This window comes from Phalangium opilio, unplaced genomic scaffold (assembly GCF_054372755.1).
Source record: "Phalangium opilio isolate 3A_F unplaced genomic scaffold, DU_Popi_V2 ptg000002l_1, whole genome shotgun sequence".
NCBI lineage: Eukaryota > Metazoa > Arthropoda > Arachnida > Opiliones > Phalangiidae > Phalangium > Phalangium opilio.
The window spans coordinates 7,149,168-7,175,622 of NW_028324144.1; the positions used below are offsets into that span (position 1 = coordinate 7,149,168).

At 36.0% G+C, this 26,455-nt stretch overlaps 1 protein-coding gene across 4 annotated transcripts in view; it reads right to left on the reverse strand.

Moving 5' to 3' along the window:
- Nucleotides 1–26,455, reverse strand: part of Plc21C (Phospholipase C at 21C) — a 244,036-nt gene that overhangs the window by 27,688 nt on the left and 189,893 nt on the right. For all 4 annotated transcript variants that reach the window (XM_089848994.1, XM_089848920.1, XM_089848763.1 and 1 more), the window contains exons 3-4: nucleotides 17,833–17,901; nucleotides 8,417–8,688 (exon numbers count right to left, since the gene is read on the reverse strand). In XM_089848994.1, coding sequence (XP_089705120.1) covers nucleotides 8,417–8,688; nucleotides 17,833–17,901 — 341 coding nt within the window. The remainder of the gene's footprint in view (nucleotides 1–8,416; nucleotides 8,689–17,832; nucleotides 17,902–26,455) is intronic.

A 26,455-nucleotide genomic window follows, 5' to 3' on the forward strand; every position in this document is an offset into this window, starting at 1 on the left:
GAGCTTCGCTATATACCGTGGTTATATAGATCTAGGTAGAGTTAGTACAAATGTTGGTGGATCTATTTTTAGTCGAGTGCACTATCTTGGGCATTTCTGCGAAGCACGCCATTCAATTCCTTATGATAAATCGTGCAAAGTAGAGCTTTCAGAGTAGAAAAACCATCAACTCCTACGACAGCGAGGGTGAAATTCAGAAACTAGACTATAAATTGCTTCGAATTCGATTTTAATAATATCAGTAAGCACGTATAAAAAGGATGTTCGGAGAGACCAAATTCTCCGTCAGCGTCCGTTTTAATACCTGTACCAAGCTGTGGCTCGGTATCAGAGTTCTGCACATGCGCAATCGGCAGAGAGGAGGCCAGTTAACCACGCTGATCTATGGTGTGAGCCTTTAACTGTCATTTAGTATTTACGCTTTTGAATTTCCTTCTTAACGGATCACGTGACGTCTGGTTCCTCGGCTGTGCCATGGAGCAAACCAGGAGAGTCAACTCCGGTAGTTTCCGTAAACGTCCGGTAGAGGCGTTGCAGAAGCTAGTGCTTCTAGCGGCCTCTAGTTTTCCTATGGAACATAATTAGATGCACGGGGGGGCAAGGGACTAGTTTCCCCAACGTTAATGCCACGGTCGCTTTTCGAAAATCGGTTACTATAGGCCAAAGCTAGAGTCGGCTATCCTGGTTTCATCCATGGCTGTGCGCCGAGGTAGGCGCGCGTGAGAGAGGGATCAGGCTGTGCCGTTATAGTTACCTTCCTTCCCGTTCTCTCTTTGAATCTCTTCTCCTTTATTTACGTGCTCACTGCTATTATGTTTCTAATCGAACCCGGAGTCAATTAATAGAAAAATGTGAAATTTTCAAATTTTCTAAATGTTTTACGTAAAGATTCAGCTTCATGAACTTTCACTTTTGTACTTGAATTTAAGGGATCATCCGTAAAATAATCGAATTATAACTTGCAAACAGTGGCCCTTAGGACAAATTGTTAGACCCTTTTCAAATTAAAATCGGGTGTTCTCCCTTTTCAAATTAAAATCGGGTGTAGAACCCACTATAAATCGGTCATAACACCACCCTTTTAGAAACACCCTGTATATTGCCATTCCCATACTATAAAGTACCGCCCTCTATATAAACAAGTAACAAGTCAAGTAAAGCTGTAGCATGATTTCTTTCTCTCATGAAATGGACACAAAATTTTGTGATCAACCTATATGATAAAAAAATATAATCATTAGGATTTTAATAGTGGAATATAACACTTCTTCTTTCATTTTAGTCTTGCACATTTACGCAATCTAGCACCAATGATCGTCAAAGCACTACTCAGGTATTTTATCCCACCTTACCAACAAAAACTAACGATAACAATTAATACGTCAATCACTTTCCTCCACCAATCTAACCTTTCTGCAAAGTGGTATAAAAGAAAACAAAATAATACCGGGTTCTCTTTGCAGTCTTTGGATGTACGAGTATGTTATAAATACGACGGAAGGGCCTGAATGATCTAATGAAAACAGGAGCATGGGCGTCGATATGTTTTGACCAGTTGGCCACGGGCGACGTCCTACTATACCAAGAAAGACAACGCGAGACACAAAGTGGGCGAAAAGACACTTGATATAGCGAGAAGTCCATTTCTTGAAGAAAATAACGTGGTGTTGAATCATGTTTGAAATATTGTAGGAAAAAATGGCAGCCGCGTGGTCATATGGATAGGTCTTGACTATCAAAATAAGTTAACATAACATAAGTATGGCGTTGTGTATTACTGCAAGAAAGTTAAATCAAATACACAATATTACCATCTGATTTTCAGTTTTTCCTAAATAAAAGTTTTCGAAATTTACCACGACAGTTCTGAATTTTTCCAAAGTTTCCCTGACCACAAAACTTCAGTTTTACATGTTCAAATGATTTCACTTTCATACTAATAAACATCTAACTTTGACATTATAGATAATATTTCATGGTTTTTAAATAGAAAATAAACTACGAAGATATCGTTAGAAATGTCCCAAAAAATTTACGAGTTAACAAAATCGTACCTAGAAGTGCTGTCGATCTGGTTAAAAGATCCAAGTATATACTAACTTCGAAAACCAGAGTTGTCGACTGAAAAAATTTTAAATTCAGACCAATACAGGTTTTCTCGAGACTCGAGTTTTATCCATTTCTTGAGTGTTATGGGCGATTTTTGAACCGCAAAGTAACCGAGGTAAACAGTATATAAGCATTTTTCGCCCTCAGTGTCAGAGACATTTTACGAATTTCGTTAGGCGCTGAGGAATGGAGCTCATCATTGGGTAATAAGTCGTACTGAAGAAATGGTAAATTGTTTCCATTCTTGCTTTTTTAAATAAATAACTTCCAACTGACTCGAAATGAGGTCATAAACTTAAACGTCTAGCCTTGTACTTCGGGTAAGGTTCATGGTATACGTTGAGTTAGGTCCCTAACCCAGCAAGCTCTGACTCGCCTCGTCAGAATTGGACACTGGTAAAAAACGGTGGTGCGGAAATGGAAGCTGACATCAGTTTTTTTTTCTTCTGAGAAGCACAGAGGGCTAGCTAGCTAAGAAGACTAGAGGATGATGGGTATAAGATGAGAGCGTTGAGTGGTCGATAAAACTCTTCTTCTATTTTTCTTTTCTTTTTTCTTCTCTTTTTCGCTTTCGAATCGTCGCTTCGCTTATCTGGTTCCTGAGACGTCCATGGCTGGCCATCCTCTTTCCCACGCATCCCCAAAGGCTGCCCAAATCCTTCACCAATTCCATGCTCGGATCTCCTGGATAAATCCTTTTTATTAAGTTTATATCGTTGGATAAATACGGTTACGAAGCTAGCCTTCTTCCCAATTTTGTTTTCTTCACTCTGATAGTCCGAAGACAACGCCCACGAACATAAGTTAATTTAACGGTCAGTTTAAAGCCGATTAATTCCATTCGATGAAAAAGGATTTGTTATTAAATACGAAAATATGTTCAAACCCCCTAAGCAGGGCCGGAAATAAGAAAATGTGTCCAGTGACCCCCTGTTTGACTGGAAAATTTATAGGACATTGCACACTGAACTGCGTAAAAATTTTGTCGCGTCTTCATAGTCAAACTTTCAAAACTTTGGAAAATTTACTGGTCAACCGTCCAGTGACCCCCAATAGTTCTTAAAAATATTATGGGACATTTTCAAATTTTATTGGACAATGTCCAGTGTCCTGCGCTTATTTCCGGCCCTGTCCCTAAGCAATCTAATCTGAACGTTGAGATGAGTGACGGAGTGAAAAGAATAATTTTTTTTTACCTATAGATGATATCCTAAGTAAATTGTGTTCTTTTAAGTAATGTGATCCTAACGCTCATATCTCTTTCATTAAAAAGGTAAATATCGTCACTTCTCTCTGCAGCGCCATCTGGGCACGCATTGAAAAGTTGGGAAGAGTATTTGGTTTCCGATTTCGCAATTTCACAAATGAGGATCATGCTATTACCTTCTTGATACTAAAACTTTGGAAGCTTTTTAGGTTTAGAAATTTATAATGGTTTTAGATGCCGTCAAGAAGCACACCGGTTAATTAGACAATGAGATCGGATTAACAAGGACTGCTAATTCTGTTTATCCGTTACGTAAAAACAAATGCCATGATTTGAATAGCTTCTAATCAAATGCCTTTACTTGGTTTTCAGACTTGCTTAGAATCCAGCTTTTTTTCGAGGGTGCGGCTTTCTGTTAGGGATATTTTGAATAAGAGCTTTCTTTCTGTTACTTCAAAGAATCCAGTCTAAGGCCTAAAGGGTTTCGAAAGATATTATAGATAATTGTCAATAGTCCGTTTAGCATACCCCGTTCGTCTGCAAATAATCTATAGTTCAATTCAGATCAGCATAATTAACCAGCGTGATCTATAAAGGTTTAGAGAATATAGATACGGACCAAATTGTGACATAGCGGAGTGGTTCATAAATTCTGAACGAATCAGTAGCGCGTATCCAATTGTGCAAACGGTATATTAATGGCCTAGATAAGGGAAAAACCGCAATGGCTTTCTAACGAGTACAGAAGAAAAGTTTTATTCCATGGACCATCGTTCGTTTTTATTCTCTATGCTATGGAGTTCCACTAAAATACAATCCTTAATGGGTTAGCGGCGTCTTAGATCCATTATTAATGAAGTAATCAGAGATGCCAGCAATAAAACTAGGGGTCAAAAAAGAAAAAGAATAATCAATCCTAGTTAACATTTAGCTACTTTCGTAGACCTCTCAGCTCTCCCGCTGCACTTTCGATGAATCGGTGCAGTTTGTTGAATTACCATTCAAGTTCACCCACACGTTCTTGCACCTTGACCTATAGAAGCCAATAATATACATCTTCGAAGTAATTTTCTAATAAAAAGTAAATTCTCTCTTTCTTGGCCATCTGATTTATTATACCTGATCCCAATATAACCAATGGCCACTTTGACAAATAAAAATGACCAAAGATCAGCTTTGTGAACAGTGAAGGCTATTTTTCAAACGTGATCCTTTTTCAAGTGTAAATCAATAACGAATTAAGGGTTCTATCCAAGGTATCCGTGACCAAACATATAGCGAATGCGATTTTTTTAGAAAGAATAACTTAGTAAAGTTTGTCACCGAATTCGTAATTACAATTTTTCTTATTTGAACTGTCTCTGCTGAAACCAAGAAAATTTTTCCCTATTAGTTCGTGTCAAGAAGTACTGTTTCCTGGAGTAGCGATTGGACAATGTCACGTTACTGTAAGCGAGGAACGACTCGGCGGATAGGTTAATCCCAAGCACTGTTAATGCAACGTAATTCACACACGCCCATTAACTCTCTATTTCATGGAAGATAAGTTTGATACAGGCCCCACCACTACAAAACGGATTGTACTGTACATCGATTTAAATCATACTCTGCTCTCGGTTGATTTGTCTTTGAATTTATCACTAGACCTTAACATTTTATGGAACCCACTCCTTCAAATATGCACGAATATCTCCGTCTGGGTGGCGACTGAATTGTAGTTATTTGGATTTCTGATTTTTGAATCTTAATTTAATTGTACCTTTTTCAGTAACATACTTTTCAGTGACACGTTATTAGCTTCTATTCCCATCCGGTCTAATTTCTTCTTCTACGACATTCTTCTTCTCTTCCCACTTGCAACTTTCTTCCGTTCTCTGTTTGGTGGTCAGATGGCTAAGCAGCTTCGGAGAAATTCTCCGCTATCGATTTAGCGAAAAACCTTTCACAAAGCACTCGATCCTTAATGGTTATTTCAGTCTGTCCTCTACCGCAGCAACTTCTCAAACTCAAAGTCTTAACGAACTAAAAGTTTAGCTAAACTACTGCGGTTTTAAAATGAGGAAATGGAATTAAAACGGGGTTTAAAAACAGGAGCTCAATAAACCGTATCAATGGTCTGTTACGCTGCCATTATAGCCGCGTTTACACGAGACACTTTGGAACCGTTTTCAACCGTTTTGGAAAGGCCTAACACTTTTAAAAAAATAATATTTGCATTTTCTCGTGAAAGATCTCTGGTTTTATCAGCTTAATATTATTTTTTGTACATTCCAAAACGGTTTAAAACGGTTTCAAAGTGTCTCGTGTAAACGCGGCTTATGTGCCCTGTGTTTCATTTTGCTTCACCCGGTGGACATAAAAAAGAGGACCATCATTTTGTCCATAATTTCGATAACCTTAACCTATTTTCTTTACTAATTACTTGAAATCATGATATTGAAATACAAAATCAAGGTCAAAAAACAGACCAGATTTTTTTCAATCAAAATTAAAATCGCATACTTGAAAATTATAGAAAAAAGGTAAAATCATTGAATTCGCCAACTTACAATGAAGCTACCGAAAATCAAAATCGCACAATGCTGTTCCCATTAGCGTGTAGAAATTTTAAGGCATGTGACGTTCCTTAAATCTTTATTTCATAGCACGACAAGTATGACACTACCTACTTGGAAATGCTAGAGGCTTACTGAGAGCTAGATCGAGAACGACGCAAGAATTGACAACACTCGGTTAAATTGCAGTCCACCTTCCTATTCAGTCTATACTAAGTCTTTAACGGTGCCTCACCAGTCGTCGCTTTTTGAGTAGCAAGACGTTTCACCCACGTCACTTCACGATAAGCTCTCAGTAACCAGTGACAAGCTTATGGAACATATCTTATGAACTTATGATAGCACCTACAGGTCTCCTACAATACGACTCCATGGTGGCAGATTGCTAGCAGTCAAAGGAAAATGGCATTAACAATGAAAAGCAGAAAAAAGAGAGAACGCGTCATGATAACCGTTTTTTAAAAATCGAATTGGACATTTTAAAGTTGAGCGCGCTATAATCCTTTACCAAATTCCGTTGAAAAAACCGGGTCCCACCTTCAATAAGCAAGGTATAAAAGTCTCTTAAATCTTTCGGTCCAAAAAGGATTTATCGAAAAAAGAATTTCACTTTGTCTTAGGTTCTTATATCAAGCGCCTTTTACAATAGATGTCATTTTTCAAAATATACCACGTCCAAAGCTTAGTGGCTGTAAAATTTCAGTTCCACTGATAATCGATGGTTACCGCCTTTGCGTACCGCTAGAAACTTATGCTGAAAAATATTATATCAAGGGCTCGAGCTTGGAACGAAATTTTCGAGCAGAAAATAGAAATTCCAGGGGCCAAGCGATCGACTCGGGATAAAGGAGGTAAAGCTGGTGAGTATAGAAAAAGAAAACTTTGGGCCACAGGTTTCCGCACTGAGAAAATTATTGATTTGGTTCTCGGGTCAAGGGGAAAAGATAGATACAGTCACCCAACCAGCGTCTAACTCCTGGTATACAACAATTGATGGCACCCAATGCGCAGGGCCCTCGAAGCTTCAAGCAACTTACCAGGGAGGTATTAGAAAAAACGGGGAAAAACTTTTCAATTGCATTTGGATTCAAGAATGGATTAAAAGAGGTTTTTACTTAAATGAAATAAATAAGAATAGCGATGAAAATAATTAGGCTTATATCTTAATGTAAATTCCCGGTACTTGAATGGTTTGCATCGCGTTTTGGTGCCATTAAAATTTAGCGGGTTGGAAACTACGCCCAATCCCGTTGAGAATAATGCAGCGCGTGAAAATTCGACATGGTTAGCTAAACCATGAAACTATCTCAAAGTACGTTAATCCCAATACTCCGTTCCATTTATTCCATAAATTGCTTTCCCCCACTCTATTCGGGAAAGTAGGGCTTTCATACAACCGGGCTGCCAGGCCTTTAGTGCGGTTTCTGATAGGAAACCGATCCCCATGATTATAAGCACTGAGCGCATTTAGTCTTAGAGCTCGGCATAATGCCGACGGCATTATCTATCCATTATCCATGTTATTTTATCTTTATCCATACTCGAAAATTATCCACAGATCTTACATGTTAAATCCACAACGTTGTTTATAAATAATCTGTTATCCACCAATTTGTGGATAATGGATAGAAAATGCCGAGCTCTGTTTAGTCTTGGCTTTTAAAGTTGCGAAACAGCAAGCTGAAACTTCACTTAAGCGATTAACCCTTGGCTAAATTTTTCCAAACAAAACCGTCTGCTACTGCCGATAGCCGAAACGCGGTGCACTTTACAAGGCTGCCGGACTAACAAAATGTAAAATCCACAAAATAGCGGAAGTTTGACTAGTCCATTTATATATTTTTATTTGGACTTTGTTGACTATTACGGTTTTCCTACCCCCATTAATGGAACGGTGTATTCATCTGAGAAGCTCAACTTACGTACAAATGACTCGTGTAACTTTAATTGCACTAGGCAATTCCGACGCGCGTACTACTAATGTGCTAATGAGAGAAGTTTTAAATCGCAACACGTGCATGGCTACGATGCTATTAAAATTGTATAGAGATTGAAAACTTCGTCTGTTATGGTAAGAATATGGACATAGAACAACGTTCATTTGTCTGTTTTTATGACGGAGTGACTTGAGAGGGATAGTTAATCTAATGTTAATGAAGCAGCAATATAAATGGAAGGGAAAAAAGGGAGGGTAGGCGATTTTATCTTTCTCCCTCCCGATTCGAGTTAGCGCACGCGCGAGTGGTGTCTGTTACTTCACTGCCGCCAGCTCCCACTTCCAGTTCAAAGCCGGTTTTTAAATTTGACGCATGCGCGCGTACACCGTGGCGAGTGACTGAGCCAGCGCCAAGGAGAGACGAGTTTAGCCACGAAGTGAACCAATCCACCTATTCACATTATTACTTCCTCTCAAGTCTCTCCTCCCTGCTGTTACAAGTGGGATATCACGCTGTCAGCTAGGGCTTTTTATTTCATATTTCCAGTTCAATCTCAATAAGCATCACTGTTTCAATTAAATATAAAAATAAAATATAAAATGTCTTACTTTTTGACGGGAATTTTATCCCTTTCGGCGGAGAGGCAAAGTCTGGTGTAGGCCTTTTCTAGGAAGTTGGTGGAGGCGCCGTTGAGGGCTAACAAATTGTAGGCCATCTTCAGGAGCTCGTCCGTCCATTCTTGAGCCACCTCGCGGTTATTGCAACAAAAATGGATGAAATTGATATTGACCAGGTCCGAACCGTACACAACCGTCACTGTCTTGTCTTCCAGTGGAATGTCCGACGGACCCATCGTCACCGAATCACGCAATTTACCCTCCTAAAGAAATAAAAAAAAACCAAAATTTCAATGCTTTCTTGCTCATCATGTAACTTATTCGGAAAATGATAGGATAAAATTATGCACTTTGGTTATCAAAAATAGAGATTCAGGTCGGTCGGCCACATACCACAAATTTACAAAAAATTGCGATTAATTATCAATTTTCAAATACCGTATTTTTACCTTTATAAATTACCGTATTAAGTAACCGTAAATTACATTTAAACAGCGAAAAGATCTTACGAGCAATTTTACTTTACATAATTTTTGGGTTTATTGAGTAATTTTTTATGTTGGCGGTCCGTTCATTTCATATCAAGCTATATTTATTTATGTTTTGCAGGTTTTTAATTTTTTAAAAAAATAATTATTACCATCTTTTTTAATATGCGGTATTTTCACATACGTAATCAAAAATGAACGTTGGAAAATTGAAAACTTCGAAAATTTATATAAATCTAAAGGAAAATATTTGTTGAAATTGGATAACGATTTTCATGTTTTTTAACAATCTAAAGTGATTAAAAAACTTGTCTGGCAATTTCATTTAACGTTAAAACGAATTTAGCACAATATAACTCCAATACCAGAAGTCCATTAAATTAGCTAAAAAAATTGGCTAATTTAATGGACTTCTGCTAATACTAGAAGCCTCAACAGCGGACCCAAACTTATAACTGCGGTAAACCAAAAAACTGTCGAAGCTTTTATTAGTCAAATTGATCACTGGATTCCACAAGGACTATCCTCGGCGAATTTGGATCAAAGCTAACTCAATGAAATTTCAAATACCATACATGGGAACAAAAGCTAGCAGACTATTTTGTAACGTGTCACCAACAGGGTTAGACGTATTTTTACAATTATGTATTCAACGGTATGTTTTGTACCGTGTCAAGTTACGCTAAATGGGCGCTCGCTGAACAGTTCTTCGAGTCCTAAAGATTAACTCTTCGTCTGGAACACTTGCTACGCGCTATTTTAATCACGAGCACGTATAAGAAGGAGGCTTGGAGAGACCAAAATCTCCCTCAGCCACCCTCCCCCCTTTAAAACCGGTACCGAGCTGTGGCTCGGTGTCAGAATTCCGCACATGCGCAATAGGCTCAGCAAAGACAAGAAAATCAGAGGTTTGTCAAGGCCAATATGGATCATGTGACGTCTGGCTCCAAGACTGGGGTAGATGCGCGTGAGAGAGAGAGATCGGACGTTGCGGTTAAACTACCTTCCCCTTTCCCTCTTCGACTCTCCTTCTTACACGTGCTCACTGCTTTCTTTCCTCAATGTTCGTTTAACCATTCTCGATCGGACCTCTTATATTACGTTTGACCTTCTAAGGTCAAGGACAAATCGGAGACTCATTAACTATCCTTGATCGATTTCGCTCAATTGAAGGCTCCTTTCCCCTCATAATCTCTCTAAATGAGGGAAGCGAGGGAACGAGGTTTAAGCATGGGAATTATACTTAATCTATTAGGCGAGGAATTGAGGGGGCGAGGCCTTCGAGCCTGTAGATCGCTGCCGAGCTACGTATATTGAGAATCAAGCGAAGGATAATTCAATCAAATCAAAGAAAACATAAGGACTCCTTCCCTATGTAATTAACGTCGATAAACCTATAGAAAAGGAAAAGCAAGAACTGGGTCGGATGGACGCCAAGATCTGCAGACGTATTAAATGGATAATAAAATGACCAGTCAACCATTTTTAATTGATAAATATTACTTTTCCCAAAGTTTCTAAGTTGCCAGACATCATCTCCTGGATTATACACACATGAAAAAAAATTCACGCGATTCTTCTTGTTTTTTATTTCAGTAAAACATATTTTGGAAAATATAATATTGTTCGGCTTGATACATTTTGTTCATAATTATAAATTACGTTATAAATCTATTAAAAACGTTTTACGGCAATTTCACTCTCCTTTTTAAGAATAACATTACAGTTTCCCATTCCCATGAAGTTTTTCAAATTCTCCTTTGAATATATAACATCCCTGTCATAAATATTAAGAAGAAGAAATGGTTTGAGAGGGCATGCGTAATGAATATGAAGGAAACCACAAGGATATAAGGCGTGGCCAAAAGATATGTTTCTTGGAAAGTCTAAATAAAAGAAAGTTTGCATTATAACGTATTCGTTTAGGAACTCATATTTTAAGAATTGGAATTAACACGATGTGGCGCCAATAACCACAAAATTTAAATATATCAAAATTACAGTGAATATTGAAATATTAATGCCTTAGAAATTTTTACTACGAATGAAATTAAATATCCAAGATATGCGTTGAATTTTTGATAAGATGTAACTGGTTGCTGAAATCTGCATATGATGCGACTGTTTTCTCAAAAAACACATTTAATCATAAGAAACTCTGATCGTCGATAAATAAAAATTTCTAGTTTTGAAGCGTCGTAAGCCTAGGCAAAGAAAAGCAAACATATAGATTATTAGATTAGGGTTTCTTGGAACATTTGTTTTCTGCAAATTATAATCAATTTCCTTAGAAGACCTTCGCTACTAAATTAACTGCACTAAACATAGTTTGTCCAAAATAGCAGTATCAAAAAAAGCGAGAAGATACGTTGATAAACTTCACAAGTAATTTAGTTATCAGTGATATTATGACGTCATCATTAAGTACAACAGCTTTTCGATTTTAAAATAAAACAAGTTGGGAAACGAACGTAAACCTCTCCGAGTGTAGACACAATTACGAGGTTTTTCTTAAATAATTAAATACATATAATTGATATTAATTATTTTAATCGTCATTAATTTACCTTAATTCTAGTTAAATAGTTTTATGAAACTTCATTTCTAGAATCATTTTAAACATAGATATTGTTGACTTTTGAATTCAAGCGTATGCCTCTATAATAATTTTTGGATATTTAGAAACTGCGAACGCGGTGACGGACACTCACTAAGTCACGTCCAGTGTAATACCTCTTCGTGACGTTATCGTCACCCGGAGAGTTAAAAATTATTACGCTTCATTTTCATACTTTTATAAGATTTAAAGCTATCAAAACAACTATGGTAGTCGCAATTAAACACGACTAAGAACCGCCACGTTAATCCTTTGAACTTTAAAACAAATTCAACACTCTGGGATGAAATGAGTAGCTCTGTAAGTTCCCATTATTGAATACTGAATCAAGAGCGACGGGACTTAACGAAGGTTGCAATCGAAAAGGAATAAAGAATTAATGATTATATTCAATTGAATTAAGGGTATTTCACCCCTTTCTTGGCGAGAAACCAAGCCAGGATGGTGGTCGCGGAGACGTCAACGTCACCTGACGCCATCTGTCTTTGATAGCTAGTCCCGCTACTACGCGTCTAATCTCTCCGTCGCTGTAGGGGACTGCTAATTAACAAACCTCGTTTTATCGTCGAAAAACGAGCAGAGAACGATGGTGTTGAGAATAATTCGGAAAATTCGTATACTTGTATATTCTTCACAGATTACGAAAAATACGCGATTTCCTTACCACATTTATTACACAATTCACACCTAAACTGTATGAAAATTGGCAAAAACACTGCGAATTCCAGCTGGAGCCTACTTAAACCATTGTTAAGGGTGTTTCTGATAAGTCTGCCATAAATTAAGGGGGATTGCCTATGGGCTATGGTCAGTCGATAATGTTCTGCGACATTTTGACGTCCGGCCACTGTTATCGAGTTATGATTTGATTGTTAATTAAATTAGAAATCATTCATTCAGTTTCTTAATTAAATTTAAGGGGTCATCCATAAAACACTCGAGTCATAACTCGAAAAAGAGTGTCCCACAGGCATAATGTCACACAACATTTTCGACCCATAATTTATGCCAAACTCATCAGAAACATTCTGTATATATAAGTAAATAGCTTTTCACTTTTGATAATAATAAATGTCACTTCACATAGAAGGCTGAAGTTTTGCATGAACGGTACTCAGAAGTAGTCGGTAAGCAATAAGAAAAATTTGTTCAGTCCTCGGCCATCTTGAAAAATGGCGGCCAGAAATGTAACAAATCTTTTTACAGAATAATTTCCATGTGTTTCAACCAACGTAAGTCCCACTTTTCCATAACTTTGGCCATGGATTTCATGACATTCCCGAAGTAAAAACTAAGCAGACGAAAAAAAAAGCTTTTAACCAATCATAAGCCCCTAACCGTAGATAACCTCTTTAATGCCAGACCAATCGGCGACGGCTATTACTATTTTCTTGCATGGGAGGGACCTCGACTCGACCTCGCCGTCGACATAACCGGGAAGCCCGGAAGGCGAATTTGCGGTATCGTTCCGTAGGCGTTATAAAATATTCAACGTTTTAAAGCTCAAGTTGCGAAATTTTTCGAGACATTTACTAAGTCTTCAACTAAATATTATAAGATTTTCTTTAAATTTCAACATAAATATAGCTCTGCGAATAAAATTAGACACTAAAACTACACTAAGCCTTGGCTAGATATCAGCGGCTGAGGCCGAGCGGCGCATCTCGAGCCGCCGGCGGCCGGGCTTGCCGTAACGGCGAGAACAGAAAAATACCTCGTTAAAAAACAGATGCACGGCGTCTTAAATAGTCCAAGCAAAAGCTACCTAGATTTATAACATTTTAACGCCTTACTCCCAAATAATCTTTTGTATTGTGAATAGTTTTAATCGTGTAGCTCCCCCAGGCACATGTTACGTACTTCATGTGTAAAGCCTAATCGGCTTCTGACTATACTGTTTTGCTTCATCCTATAGACGACCTTTATGTCTTTTGAGGTTGAAAATACCGCCACAATTAAAATGAGATTCCGATAGGTAACATAAATACCCTGCCGGGCAAAGCCGGTTGCCTTGTCTGCTACATTAATATATTAACTAAAATCTAAGACTTTCTGGGCTAACCTAATCTTGTTGCAAAAAATAAATCCCTTTTCCTGTTTGACATTTTACCACTTAAGGGCAAATTGAAGCTACTAGGTGTCACATTATTAATGTAATAAAGTATAATAACACAGTCACTCAATTTTACACTTGATTCACCAAGCGTAAGGTGTTATATAAAAAAATCTAATAATAGATTTTCATATTTAAAAATTTGACGTGGAAACAAAAGTTCATAATACGCTCACTGTCTTAACGGACGCTTCGCTTACTTATCAGGTTTAAAAATGGAATCCTGAGTATATTTTCAAGGTGTGAAAAGCATTTCGGAACTCATTTCCAAGCAGGTTAAAATTTAAAAGAAAAAAAAGATATAACAAAAGAATGTCCGAGGAACAACAAAGAGCCCTTGACACCATCATACATTCGACGTCACCGTCCTTTCGCCGATATTTTAATTGCAATTGAAGAGTTTTTAAATTAAATTGCCTCAGAATTTTGGCACTTTGACATTCATTGTGCTATGAAACCCGACGCCTGTCACTTCAAAAGTATTTTTTGTTATATTAGAAAATGACCAAAGGAAGGAAATTAAGGTTTGGAACGTGTCCATTTCCAGGCTGGTCAACAGAAAATTAAAAAGTGAAAGAAAGAAAAAAAATACAACAATGATGAAAGTTCTGGCTACCTGACTGATTCATCAAGCCTTGACCAAATTGCTTTCCCATGGAAGCTAAAAATAATATTCCTAGAATGTCACTCCTAAATAGTACGTGCTAACTAAAGAAATAATTTCCTCTCCGAGTGACGTATGTCACGGAGAGGTACTGTCCTGGACTTATCTGTGTGTGTGTCTGATAAAACACTCGAAACAAACAAAAAGAATATACCAAAAGGAGCGGAAACTTTGCAAGTAGGGAGCGGCTTAGAATTTGAAGAGACTAGTTCCTTTTGTTCACGTGACCGTGTCGTCTACTTAAAAATTACCTTTTGTACGTTCACGGTCAACCCAGAAATCAACCCTTTGCCACCACCAAAAATAAGCAGTCAACTAAATTTAAACAGTAAAAGATTCCGCTGCTCAGCCAATAAACAAAAACCGTATCTAGTTAGTTACTCCAAAAAAGTGGCCGGGCTTTTCAAAAGCCTTGGCAAAGGCTAAACTTTCAGCTCCTCTTGGTAAATTCTCTCATTCAAACATGTTCTCAATTTCCGAAACCGTATTCACAGTTAACGGCAATTTGGAAAATAGAATTTTACAACGTAAACTAATGGGTAACTAATCGTAAATTTTACTTGAAAACATTCTTTCATCTACCGTTAATCCGCGGTAAAAAAAATATAATAAAACTATCTGGCATAAACTGGAAATTTTCTATAGAATTAACATGGGGTCTTTTTTAAATATCAGGCAAATTCATCTACACAATAATAATGATAATCTACACTTTACCGCACTAAGCTAAGCCTGCGGCTTAATAACAGGTGGCTCACGTTTACACTGCATTCAGGGGTGTGGGATTGACCCTATGCTAAAGCTAACCGACAGCTTCCTTTACAAGCTATTACTGCTAAGTTTTGGTATGAAGGAGAAACAGGGTTAGATCACGAAGGAAAACTCATTAAAAAATTGGAAAGAGAACTTGCAAACTTAACACGGGGAAGGGTTGGGTTTATTCCCAGGTTTTTCACAAGGTACCACTTGCCGGGATCGAACCCCAATTCTCTTGCTAAGAGGCGAAAGCAATAAAAAAAATTAAAAGGCGATAATTAGGTTTGAAATAAAATATAATGGGATTTAATTTAAATTAAAGATAAATAAAACAATTAAAACATAAATAATAAAGGAAAATAATGGTAAAAACACATTAATCTAATAAAAAATAATCAAATAAAATAATCCATAAAATAACCCTTAAAGTTACTCGCCCTGGTTAGTGCGTCATAGTCGGATTAAATTAAAAACAATAATAATATTAGTAATTAAAACAGTTAAATTAATAAAATTATAAAATAATCCTAAATGTTTCTCGCCCTGGTTAGTGCGTCATGTTCGGATTAAATTAAAAATAATAATCAAAATAATAAAATAAATAAAATTATATATAAAATAAAACATAACACAACTGTCCATCTTTTCAAACTTGGGTTGGTTTCCTTTCTTTAGCAGCGTCCAAATCTGTGGCCCGTAGTTTGGATGATTCGGTCGTACTTGGTCGATATCGTTTGACTGGGCTCACAATTAATTATTGATTTTAATTATGTTCTTAATCAAGTAACGGCGGCGACGGTCTCTTAAGAAAATCCATCAAGGTTCGAAATAAACTATAAACGCGAACTTTTTCAATATTTGTCAATCTTATTATTTCATGGGCGCTAATTAACATGTTTATAAAATAAATTCTCACCATCACTTCACAAATCACATTGTAAATCTTCACAGATTACTTGAGCTAATGACTTCTTCGGTGTACGTTTGATTCGAACAGATTCTGACAAGACAATGCGCTCCTTAACTCGTTTGTAGCGTTTTTAAATGATTTTACATTTTCGTATTTTTTTACGATACAGAGATAAGCTATGCGGTTGTGGGCGAAATATTTTTTAAGCCTCTATAGATTACGAATTTTTGGAAAAATATTTGCCATGAAAATTGAAAATTATAAGAAAAAAATTCTAAAATTATGTTTATCATGCTTTAACAAGTGTACAATTTAAATGAAATTACATTCCAGGAATATTTTGATCAAATCTTTCGTGTGGAATATCATAGCATCTACAAATGAAATCATAAAGGACAAAGCGAATTATTGGTGTAAGGCAATTGGGATTTCTGTTCGGGCCGGCGAAGATACACTCCATTTTAAAGTACTTCTTAATTATATGTCCGCTTAACATACATTCCGGTTAACAACACCATCTCCTCGTCTTTGTCCATCCTACATAGAGACTAATCTGCACTTATGACACCACCGTCTTCTGGTCTTTGTCTATCATACATAGACACCAATCTGCACTTATTGGATTCTAACACAACCATCCCCTTGTCTTTGACACAGTTCTGTAACTTTTGCTTAGGGTTACGCGGCGATCGGCTAGGGTTACGAGAAACGTCTAGCCTCCGAATGGTAGAGCTTCCAACAAAGGTTCACTGTTCTTAACCTTAGCTACAACGTACCTTCATATACAACCGATTTGTGTATGGCGAAACAATAGGCGTACGCTGCACGTCAACGGTAAATTTTAGTCACGTCCCTCAAAGATGTTCAAATGTTCTTTCTTAATACACAGGACATAACTCGCTTACATCTATGTTACGATTTAAATTCAACCGTTGATTTATGCTCTACTATCCCTTTAAGTGGCATACTTATTAATTTAAACTGGCGTAGATTGAAAAAAATGAGTCCACGACAAAGGGCTGACGATTTTTTTCTTAATTGCCTTAATTTGAACTCGCTCTTTGTCAGCTGTTTCGAGGCCAATGTCACTTTTGATATTTTTTTAATAACGCAGTGACTTACGAAGCCCAAAGAACAGACAGCGACAATGAGAAATGCGAAATGCCGTCAGCTTTATCTATTAATTATTTCACCCTATTATTCACTTTGGAAAAACAGTTGCCATGATGGTCAAATTTACGGACCATGTAGAGATATGAACAGTAAGTTTTATTCTTCATTTGTTTGCATGTTTAGTAATACCTAGATAGCAAATTCTTATTGGTTTCCAGTGGTTTAAAGGGACTGTAAAGAGGGCATCGGCGGGTGGGTAAAAATTATTTTAAATACGTCACGTGATCGAGGAGAGGCGTGGTTCAAAGGAGCTTAATTAGTTCGTTTTATTTTGAAAACAAGCACTTCGGGGAATTGGCGCTGCAATCTCGCGAAAAACAAGGACTAGGTGTCCAGTCCCACTTCATGTGGAGTCTTTGTATCTTGTTGTCACGTGGTGCGTGTGACGTACTTCAAATAATTTTTATCCGCCCGCCGATAGCTTTTTCATAGTACCTTTAAAACAGCCGCACAAAGCAGGTTAGCTTAGCGAGTGATTGATAACGTACCCAGTAAATTACCAAGGTAAAAATACAGTATATTATAAATGGGTACTTTGCTCCAGCATTTGGTAGCTTTGCGTAGTTATTTTTCGCAAATTTCAAATTCGCGTGAGATATTATTTACGTAACCAACACATTGCAGTCCAAAAAACAAACATGTTTTATTGCTTGCGTAATAATTAATAATGAAAAGAATTTACTCACTTTAGGCGTCCGTGCTCCTTTTCCCGTTCTGGCATCTCGTATGCTCGATATTTCCAAAACCTCTGTTTCCTGGAAAAGAAAATATTGAAAGAAAAATAAGATTAAAGTGTTAGAGACATAATTTTCGTCATCCACAAACTTAAAATGCCAAAAGCATCCTTGAAAAATCTAGTTTATTATGATATGTTTACTTTTTTATTTGGTTTCGTAAAAAATTATAAAATTGCAATCAAAGTATTGTGTTTGGAAAAGGCCTAGTTAAATTTTTTTTTCGTTTGATGTCGTAGTAAGGAGAAATTTTCTCTCTAGATGACGCTCACGTTACGGCTGTTAGTGTCGCCGCGTTAAGCAGATTCGCGCGGCATTAGAAGAGTCGGGAGTCTTGGGCGCTCGCGCTTGGCCTTTCCGCGAGATGCAGTGAGTGACGTATCAAGGTTCTCCGCCAAAAATCTTCGCAAATTTGCTTTTGACCCCCAAATTTCAAGTTTTCGAAGTGTTTTTTCTGTGTTTTCCCTCGTATTTGAATATTTATCAAGCATATTTTAGGAATCAGAAGAGTTTAAACTCTCAAAAAAGTAAGATTTTCTTTAGATTTGACATAATTTTTAAACCACGTCGCTATTCCTTTAAAAAATACTCGACTGGACCTTATTTATAATAATCATTTAATTCACACTCTAAGAAATTGGAGTGTGATTTAACACCTTTTTAAGTACTTTATATGGGTCCAAATTTGACACCGTTACAGGTGTACATTTACTCCCCTGAAGGGATTTAATCACACTTACACTCAAAAAATGGGGTGTGCTTTAACACCTTTAAAAGTAGTTTATATGGGTCCAAATTTGACACCGTTACAGGTGTTCATTTACACCCCTGAAAGGGTTTAATAACACTTATTTGAGCAATTGGTGGCAAAGATAAGTATAAAATTGTGCAACAGAGGTGCAGTTTAACACCTTTTTAACACTTATATCGCACTGAAAGTGAATTTTTACTCTCATATTAGTGTTGTGCAACTCCTTAAAGGGTGCGGCATAGCACCTTTCAGACTGTCGCTTCACACCTTTAAGAGTGTCGCGTAACACCTTTAAGAGTGGGAGATTTTTGGTAGGATAGTAGTAGAAATTCTAGTACTTTTCCTAGACTTAAAGCAAAACCGATGACATAAAAAACACTATAGTAGCAACATTTTGACCACTCATGAGGCATAACTCAAATATCGAGTATGGTTTTCCTGTTTAATTAAATTTTGATTATCCGCCATTCCGCAGTATTATTAGCAATCAATGCTATATTCATAGCAGGGTTCCATCTTGAGAGAACTTCATCACCTATAGGGAGGAAAGTTCTCACATGCAGAACTATACCTCTTTAGGCGAGGGTTGTTGCATATAAAGTCATTTTTAAGGGTTTATACACTTCTGAAATAGGCAGAAAGTTTTTAATTCGTACAAATGCGTAGAGTATTAAATTAGTTTTGGAGGCTATAATATTCAAGCAGTAGATATAGACGTTCTTGTTAAATTTAATAATCTCTTTTCACTAAGAGTTTTTCGAGCACCAGAAACGCGTTTAATCTAATTTGCACTAAAGATTTTACAAAAAACAAATCCATTTAGTACTCTAATATTTCTCAAAATAATGATAAAACATGTCACAAAAGCAAGTGCCCCACTTTGGCTTCTCAAGCTGGCCCTACTGTGAGGCCAGTATGAAGCCTAGTCTCGTTTTTTAAGAGTATTGCTTAACACCTGTAAGAGTGTCGCCCAACACGTTTAGCATAGTTTTATGGATGTACAACACCGCCAGATTACCAATTTCTTTGTTAATTTTATATGAAGGATAAAACTGTTTTCTTTCATGGATATCATCTTTAAAAAAGGTTTAACAATTACGTTTTTCAATAATTTTTTACTATTTGTATTGACTTTAATATTAAAATATTAATGAAAGTGAAAGTCCTTATTTAAGAAACCCGCAGTATTATAATTTTTCATGTTTAATTTCGAACGGTGTTTTAATAGTGTTATTTTACACCGAATTTACACTTTAAATTGGCCCCTAAAAACTCAAGGTAATAAAACTCTCTTTTGGGTGTTTTTACGGTGTTTACACCGTTTTAACACGTTTTTAACACTTCCATTTCTTAGAGTGCACCCTAAAATTATTTGAGAAAAAAATATCCTAATACGCACAATTATCATGGAAGAAACATTAGTACTAGGCCTAGATTCATTTTATTCGTAATCAGAATGATATTTGATAAACAAGAAAGAAAACACAATGGGAAGTCTTTCTCGTAAAATTCACCTCAACAAAACGCTTGCTTTCATTATCGGTTTAACCTTCTTGACCTTTATCTGCCTCATAAATATTATTAAAAGAACAAACAATTTAAGACGGTAAATAACAATATTTATTTAAATTGAAGTCATTTCTCAATGCAAAAGAAAATAATATAAAAATCTTTCTTAAAAGCTTTAGTAATAGTCCAAAATATATTTCTTTTACACTTCATTCGCTTAAAGCCATAAATCAAGTTAAAACTCTTTATTTAATTAAAATCCCACTCATTCCCAGACTGGGTTTGTTTTAAAATTAATGTTCCTAAATATTTCCAAAAAACCTAAAAAATATTTCAAGCTGTATTTCGTAACTGATGGCCCGTTTGGTTGGCGGCTCTTTTCCTAAAATATCTTATCACCAGCGGAGCAAAGCGAAATATAAGAAATGTAGAAAAGGGGAAAAAATGCTATATTCGAATTACCATAAAACGACCGTTTCAGAGTCGTTCTATTTCCAAGAAAAAACTGTCTTATTTTTGAAAAAGACCACTTGGTAATTCTATTAAAGCTTTTCCTTCCTTTCTCCACTCCAAGTTTTTCACACTTTCAAACTTATATTAATATAAGTTTCACTCTAGTTTATATGAAAAAAAAATTCAGAGAAAGACGCTACACTACACTTAAGATTCATTTTAAAATTAGAATAACATTGTAATCTAAATTTTTAGGTTGCTTTTTTGAGGCAATTTACGTTAACTACACAGTGGGTTGCCCAATAACTCTGACAAGCTATTTAAGAAATTCAAAGGAACGCTGACGTCTAAATATTTATCGCAAATAGATGTTTAATCTTAATGCGTAATATTTAATCTTAATGCAAAATATTTAAACTTAATGCATAATATTTGAACTTAATGCACAATATTCATACTTAATGCATAATATTTGACCTTAATGCATAATATTTAAACTTAATTCATAATATTTGAACTTAATGCGTAATATTTAAACTTAATGCATAATATTTAAACTTAATGCACAACATTTAAACTTAATGCATAATATTTAAAATTAATGCATAATATTTAAACTTAATGCACAACATTTATACTTAATGCACAATATTTATACTTAATGCGTAATATTTAAACTTAATGCACAATATTCATACTTAATGCACAATATTTAAACTTAATGCATAATATTTAAACTTAATGCATAATATTTAAACTTAATGCACAATATTCATACTTAATGCATAATATTTAAACTTAATGCATAATATTTAAACTTAATGCGTAATATTTAAACTTAATGCGTAATATTTAAACTTAATGCGTAATATTTAAACTTAATGCACAACATTTAAACTTAATGCACACTATTTAAACTTAATGCACTTTGTTTCTATAAAATCAGTAGCAGTAATATAATATACTAACCATGGGAAATCTCATATATACTATTTTTCGTTAAGCCTTAGACTAAGTCAACTTTTGATAAATTTTAAATTATATAAAATTAACGGTAAGTTTTATTAATGATGTTGATGTCATTTTTTTCGGTAAAAAATAAAATATTATATTTCAAGGGATGAGAATTAATTTTTGATAAGCCTTAGTTTTGGAATTTTGAAATTTCGCTCTTTAATAATTGATAGAATAATTTCACGTCGGTCGGACCGTTGAGATACACGAGGAATATTTCAATTTCAGCTTTGAAGGTGGTGCCTTAAACCAAAATATTAATAACCCCATGCTAAAACAGGAAGTTAAACAGAGTCCAATGCGGTCAGTACATAGGAGGGGGACCACTCGGGTTCAAATACCGCTGGAGAAGTTTAAAAACATTTTTATTATTTAATAGAAGGGAAAGTGTTTGTATGATGCAGAGGAGTTTATTAACAGAGTATTAAAATATTTGCATTATGCCACGTTGCAGTATCTCTACGATGTAGCAGTTTCAAAGCAAAGCTTGGAATATTTTTACATGCTAATGTTTTTGTAGGTAGAATGATGAAAGTCTGTAGGAAAAGTTATCTTACAGGGGTTAAAGAATCAACGTTTTTGGTACAGGCCCCTGTAGAAATGTTTCAACTGCCGCATTTTGGTGTTCAAGGATAAGATGACTACCAGGAGTTAGTTGTCTTCCTACTATGCGCATGTTCATCCGCTCTTTTCTTAGACAACTTTTTCCAAATTTAATGCTTCTAACCGCAAGCAATTACATAAAAGAAACATCATTTCAGTGAAGAAATATAAAAGCCGGAGCCGGAAACTCAGCAACTTAGCGCGTTACCCATCTAACATCAGAACCTTCTAGAAATGAGCGTATTCCAGTCTATATTTGAGAGTTTAGACCTGTATTTGTTCCAATGGTAGCTTTAAATTGCCTCGGGCATCTTGTTCACTAAAGTATTAGGCCTATTTTGAAAAAAGAAATAAGGAATCGATAAAATATAACTCGGTCTCGGACCATACACCCTTATTTTATAGGATTTATAAAAAGTTGGATATCATCAAGTGCTTTTGACGAAAGGGACAAGCGGTTGTCATTATCTATAGGAGAAGCTCGGTATCCAACATGGATCGAGAGTTGGAAGTGGATCCACGAGAATGTGAAAGAAGATACAACCACACAAAGCACGGGGTAAATTGAAGCATCTATTGAAGGATAAAAAAACGCAGTTGCCATGGAAACTGGAAGAGAAGAAAATAGCAGGAAGTCCAAAAGCCAAATAACAACAATGAAATTCAAAATACATATACCATTCCCCATAATACGATGTCGTTTATTCTAGTCGATAAGGGCACCAGCTTGGGATTTTTTAACACTGATATACATTCTATTATATCATAAGTTTAAAAGAAATGTCGCATACGTTTGACACTGGTTATACTGAGCGCTTGTGAAGCATAAGGCAGGTAAAACGGCATAGCCGCTGCCAAAGGCTTAAAGCAAATGTTGGCTCCTGATGGGATAACCCAAACATTCTGACTGATCTTCTACACATAAATTTTACATTGCCAAAGGAAGGAACCAATCAGAATTCGTCCATGACGGTGGAGCTAAAACTAGCCTTTGTTAAGGTTAGAGGGCCAGTCAACTCCACCACTCGATTATGGGAGCATCTAGTATCAATTGTTTAAACTAAACCACAGCCGAGTCTTTCTTTAAAATCGATTAAATAGTCATCGTTCTTCCCAGATTAAGGCAGTCGGCCCTCCCAAGTACATAGGAAGTGCAGACTTATAGGATATATCTTATGAACTTATGTTTATATACAAAGAGCCCAATGGAAATGGATTTTACTTATTTGATTCGAGTACTGACTCGCTACTTTCCAGATGAAGCTTACTTCCTGTCCAACTTCCTATGCCGCGTTCGAGCTCACTTCCTTGTCAATGAAGATGGCTTCCTATCTAAATCCCATTTCTACAGTTTCTTACTTTCTTTACACGTGAATTTATAACAAAGAGGGCCATGAAAATGTGGTCGTTTTCTCTCACCAGCAACGACGAACAATCCAGAACTCTCTTAAAGGGAGTGAGAAGCTTCGTTTGAAAAACCTATGATTTATTTAACAAAAGATAGAATTAATTTCTGTGAATTCAAAAATATCAAGCTTTTAATTCTCCGATTTCTGGTTATTTGGCAATATGCATTTGAAAATGCTTCATATGAAATTATTTGAAATTCTTTATTATGAAAGGCTAAAACGCTTCCCGTAGGCTGACGTCACAGATATATTTTTCACGTGAGATGGTGCCACTCTCTCCGCTATCAGACCCAGAGTTTAGACTGGCGAGAAGCTCGAGACGCGTATAGGATTCCCGCTTTTTTCCCTCACGTCATAGTGATGTCATCAATCGGGCGAACAAGCTCGACAAGACAAAATTGTTGATTTATCGAAACTGAGTTTTCGTGACTTTTCAATGGATTTTAAAAATAGAAACTTCACTTCAATTATATTAAAACCTCATATTTTGAGAGTAGCGACTAGAAAGTGTAACATAATACCACTTTCGTGGTAAAATATGATATGAAACTGAAAATTCGCATTCCCTTTAAGTTCTGTTTCAGTTCGAATTTAATAATTTTGAAAATTGGATATTATTTCAAAACAAAATACGGTCAAATCAAGGATGACTAAAAGTGGAAATGGCATCAGAAAATTTAGAAGCAAGGATAATTAAGAATAGTGTGGGACTTAGACTCCTGGGGAATGAGCAGAAGCAAAATTTCGTTATGCCAGCTACCCAGCTTATTCCGTCTGATAGTGTTTAACTTGCAAAACATAAATATTCACTTAAGCACCAATCATATTTCATATTAACAAGTTAACGAAAGTTCCGAACAGGAAGCCATAAAATTTAAAAGCAAGGATAATAAAGAATAAATAGGCATCTTAGGCACAAACTTACAAATGTTATGTAAGATATAGATTTATTTTTCTAGAAGGGGAAAGGTGATCGTTCTCGTGATTGGTCTGAAATAAATATATAGACTGGCACGTCCTCTATATTGATTGACGACGTCTCTCTTTTCAGACATTTTAATCAATGTAACGAAACTTATTTCTCCAAAGTTTTTCGAAGACAGTATAGCGGAAAAATAATAAACAGGGTGTTAAGTACAGTGCGTTATTTGGGCATTTTTAAGTCGAAAAACATGTTCTGTGACATTTTGACGTCTAGTCTATCGTAAACCAGTTACGATCGGAATATTTTACTAATTACCCCTTAAATTTAAATTATAAATTGAAAGACTATCCTAATTAAATTAAATTGTATAGGTTTTGAATGACTCATGTTTAAAATAAAATCAGCCTTGTCTATAAGTTTTTTTTTTACTTAAATTTAAGGGTGTGGCGGGGAATTAGAGTTAACTTGCTAATTAAAATAATCTTATATATCCGTAAAGAAATAATGAGCCGGTTGGATATATAAGTTTAGAAGTCGAAGTACATTTTACTTGAATCGAAAAATAACAAGCGCCCATAGACTCCATCAGAGCCAAGCCAAATCTGTCACTCATGGGGACCTAGCCCAGAGCTTTCGCTAATACTCAGGAGGACGGTTTTTTGTGGTTTTTTGAAACTTTCCGTATAAAGTTTTCTTTCTCTCTTCAACGAAAACATGCAAGATGTTTCGGTCTTACAATTTAAAAACCGGGGAATTCTCAGTTTCTGGTCTACGTCATTCCATCGTTACAAGGGGTCATCTGTAAAACACTCCAAGTCTCCGATCTTGTTTACGGTGGCAAAATTTTTAGTACATTTTCGACCAATCTCCCAAAGAGAACCCACTGTACTCAAGGTTAAAATAACCCGGGTTTTATTGTTTTTTTTGGGGGGGGGGGGTATCTTTAGCAGTAGCGTGCATGGCAGAAATTGTCATTCAAAAGTAACTGCACAATAAAAAAGTCCTAAAATGTTTCATAAAAAATAATAAATATTATTAAATTGTACTTATGAAGTTGAATCAAGAAATATCTAACAAATATCCTAAAATAACTTTAATTATCCTAGCATTCAAATTCATGAAAATTGGAGATTTTAGTCATGGGTTTCATTGAGTGAGTTTTTTTATTGTGAGTAAAACCCAATAAAACCTGTGGGGTTTTTTTTTGGCTGAGTTTTTAATTCGAACCCTGACTGTACTTCGGTTCTACCGTGGTGGACCCTTCAGGAACACCCTGTACAATGCCATCCCCCGAATCCCAAACATAAAGTGTAAAGCGTATGAATTATTTACAGCCATAAGAGACGGTAAGTTTTTATTTTTATCCAAGTCCAGGGATGAAAAATATATAAGTTGGTGTTCATCCCCGCAGAGAGTGCTTGTCGGGAAAGGCAAGGATCCGGAAAAAGTTATTAAAAGTTTTGAAGCCGCTTTAAAGATTTCGTACTTCCGAGTTTCTAACTGACCACCGTTAAAGTGGACGGATTTTAGAGCAATAATAGATGGAGTGATGACAGATTTTTCACAATAGAAAAGTGCAAAGTTCAAGAATTTTAGGGAATAAATTCGCCTCTCTACATTCTTGCAATGTTGTTGCGTCAATCGAGTTGGTGGTTAAAATATTATTCGATGCTCTTAGCTAGCTGGCAGTTTTTGAGTACAAATGCAACCAAAAATTTGGATGGATGATAATTTTTCAATTGCTGATTGCTGAACGTTTTAAAATTCTTGAATAGACTATTCATATAATTACTTGTAGAGAAACCAAAGTGCAGGGGCGGAGGGGTCTCTTTCAACTCGCCAAATGGAGCTAGAACTCACTACTCACGGGAGGCTAGCCAACTCGCACTGCCTCAAGCGGTTCTTCTTGAC